The 1,794-nt window shown below is 49.8% G+C and overlaps 1 protein-coding gene across 1 annotated transcript; it reads right to left on the reverse strand.

Moving 5' to 3' along the window:
* Nucleotides 1-407: 407 nt before the first annotated feature.
* BO72DRAFT_516755 (uncharacterized protein) lies at nucleotides 408-1,794 on the reverse strand (the record flags this gene model as incomplete). The annotated part of the gene is made up of 1 exon (XM_040949602.1): nucleotides 408-1,794. A coding segment is annotated over one exon (1,286 nt), but the record flags the coding sequence as incomplete, so codon positions are not given.

Below are 1,794 nucleotides of genomic sequence, written 5' to 3' on the forward strand. Positions count from 1 at the left end.
ACGGTTGTTTTTGGGCGTGAGACTCGTGGATTCCCGTCGCTGGTCCCGTTCGCGGGGGGCTTTGAACAGGGTCGATTTCCACGGTAGGCGAGACTGGCCAGAGAAGCTTGTTTCCACTATCACGGGAGGAGGGAAGTTTCCACCTTGCGTGCCGCGCGGAGGGGAGGGGGCAAACTCAAGTGAATCGTTCGGTTGCTTGACTCGCTGGAAGTCAAGACAAAGGAAAAAAAAATTATAGTCTGGTTTTGATTGATGGAAGGATGGATACCCAAATGTTGCAATGAGCCAGTTGGGATCGATACTAAACCTTATATTGTGTTTCATGAGTTGTTAACATCGAGTAAGGTCTAGGACTACTCCATTCGGAGGTTGAATTTACAAGGGAGACGTGAACCAGAATCAGGTTGCAGAAAAAAGAACTTGTTATTTTTTTTCATCTCAGGATTATTAACTATTACAACTCACAACAATACTAAACCGAATGAATGAAAAGGCATTAGGTACCAGACTAGTGTGGACAAGATAAAGCCAAGAGAAAACCCGCATACGAAAGGTCAAGGCGCAGACACGGGAAAGGAGTGAATAGCGAAAAATGCAAAGATGGAGGATAGCAAACGACACCTATTTCCACTTCAGACAGTTTAGGTCCCATTTCCCGCGCCCCCGTTCTTTGGAGGATTCTTTGAGTCCTTGCTTTTAGTAATTTGTAGCCTTGTAGTTCATGCCAAGGCCAGCGTCTGCCATATACCCGTGGGTAGGTATATCTGTGGATCGCAGATGGTAAATGTCTTGCAGGCGGTGGTCTGTGGTGGCTTGGTGGTCGTAGTATAGGGAGGCTTGGTAGTGGTGGTATATGGCGGCTCCTTGGTAGTGGTAGTATATGGAGGCGCCTTGGTTGTTGTAGTATACGGAGGCGCCTTGGTGGTGGTAGTATACGGAGGCGCCTTGGTTGTTGTAGTATAGGGAGGTGCCTTGGTCGTTGTTGTAGTATACGGAGGCTCCTTGGTAGTCGTAGTATATGGAGGCGCCTTGGTTGTTGTAGTATACGGAGGCGCCTTGGTGGTGGTAGTATACGGAGGCGCCTTGGTTGTTGTAGTATAGGGAGGTGCCTTGGTCGTTGTTGTAGTATACGGAGGCTCCTTAGTAGTCGTAGTATATGGAGGCGCCTTGGTTGTTGTAGTGTAGGGAGGTGCCTTGGTCGTTGTTGTAGTGTACGGAGGCTCCTTAGTAGTCGTAGTATATGGAGGCTCCTTGGTTGTTGTAGTATATGGAGGCTGTTTGGTGGTAGTAGTATAAGGAGGTGCCTTGGTCGTAGTAGTGTAGGGAGGCTCCTTGGTGGTGGTAGTATATGGAGGCGCCTTGGTTGTTGTAGTGTAGGGAGGTGCCTTGGTCGTTGTTGTAGTGTACGGAGGCTCTTTAGTAGTCGTAGTATATGGAGGCTGTTTGGTGGTAGTAGTGTAGGGAGGTGCCTTGGTCGTTGTTGTAGTGTAGGGAGGCTCCTTGGTGGTGGTAGTATAAGGAGGCGCCTTGGTCGTTGTTGTAGTATACGGAGGCTCCTTAGTAGTCGTAGTATAAGGAGGCTGTTTGGTCGTAGTGGTGTAGGGAGGCGCCTTGGTGGTAGTGGTGGTATAGGGAGGCGCCTTGGTGGTAGTAGTAGTATAAGGAGGCTCTTTGGTGGTAGTGGTGGTGTAGGGAGGCGCCTTGGTGGTAGTGGTGGTATAGGGTGGCTCCTTGGTGGTAGTGGTGGTGTAGGGTGGCTCCTTGGTGGTAGTGGTGGTATAGGGTGGCTCCTTG

This window comes from Aspergillus fijiensis (genome assembly GCF_003184825.1).
Source record: "Aspergillus fijiensis CBS 313.89 unplaced genomic scaffold BO72scaffold_5, whole genome shotgun sequence".
NCBI classification, from domain to species: Eukaryota; Fungi; Ascomycota; class Eurotiomycetes; order Eurotiales; family Aspergillaceae; genus Aspergillus; species Aspergillus fijiensis.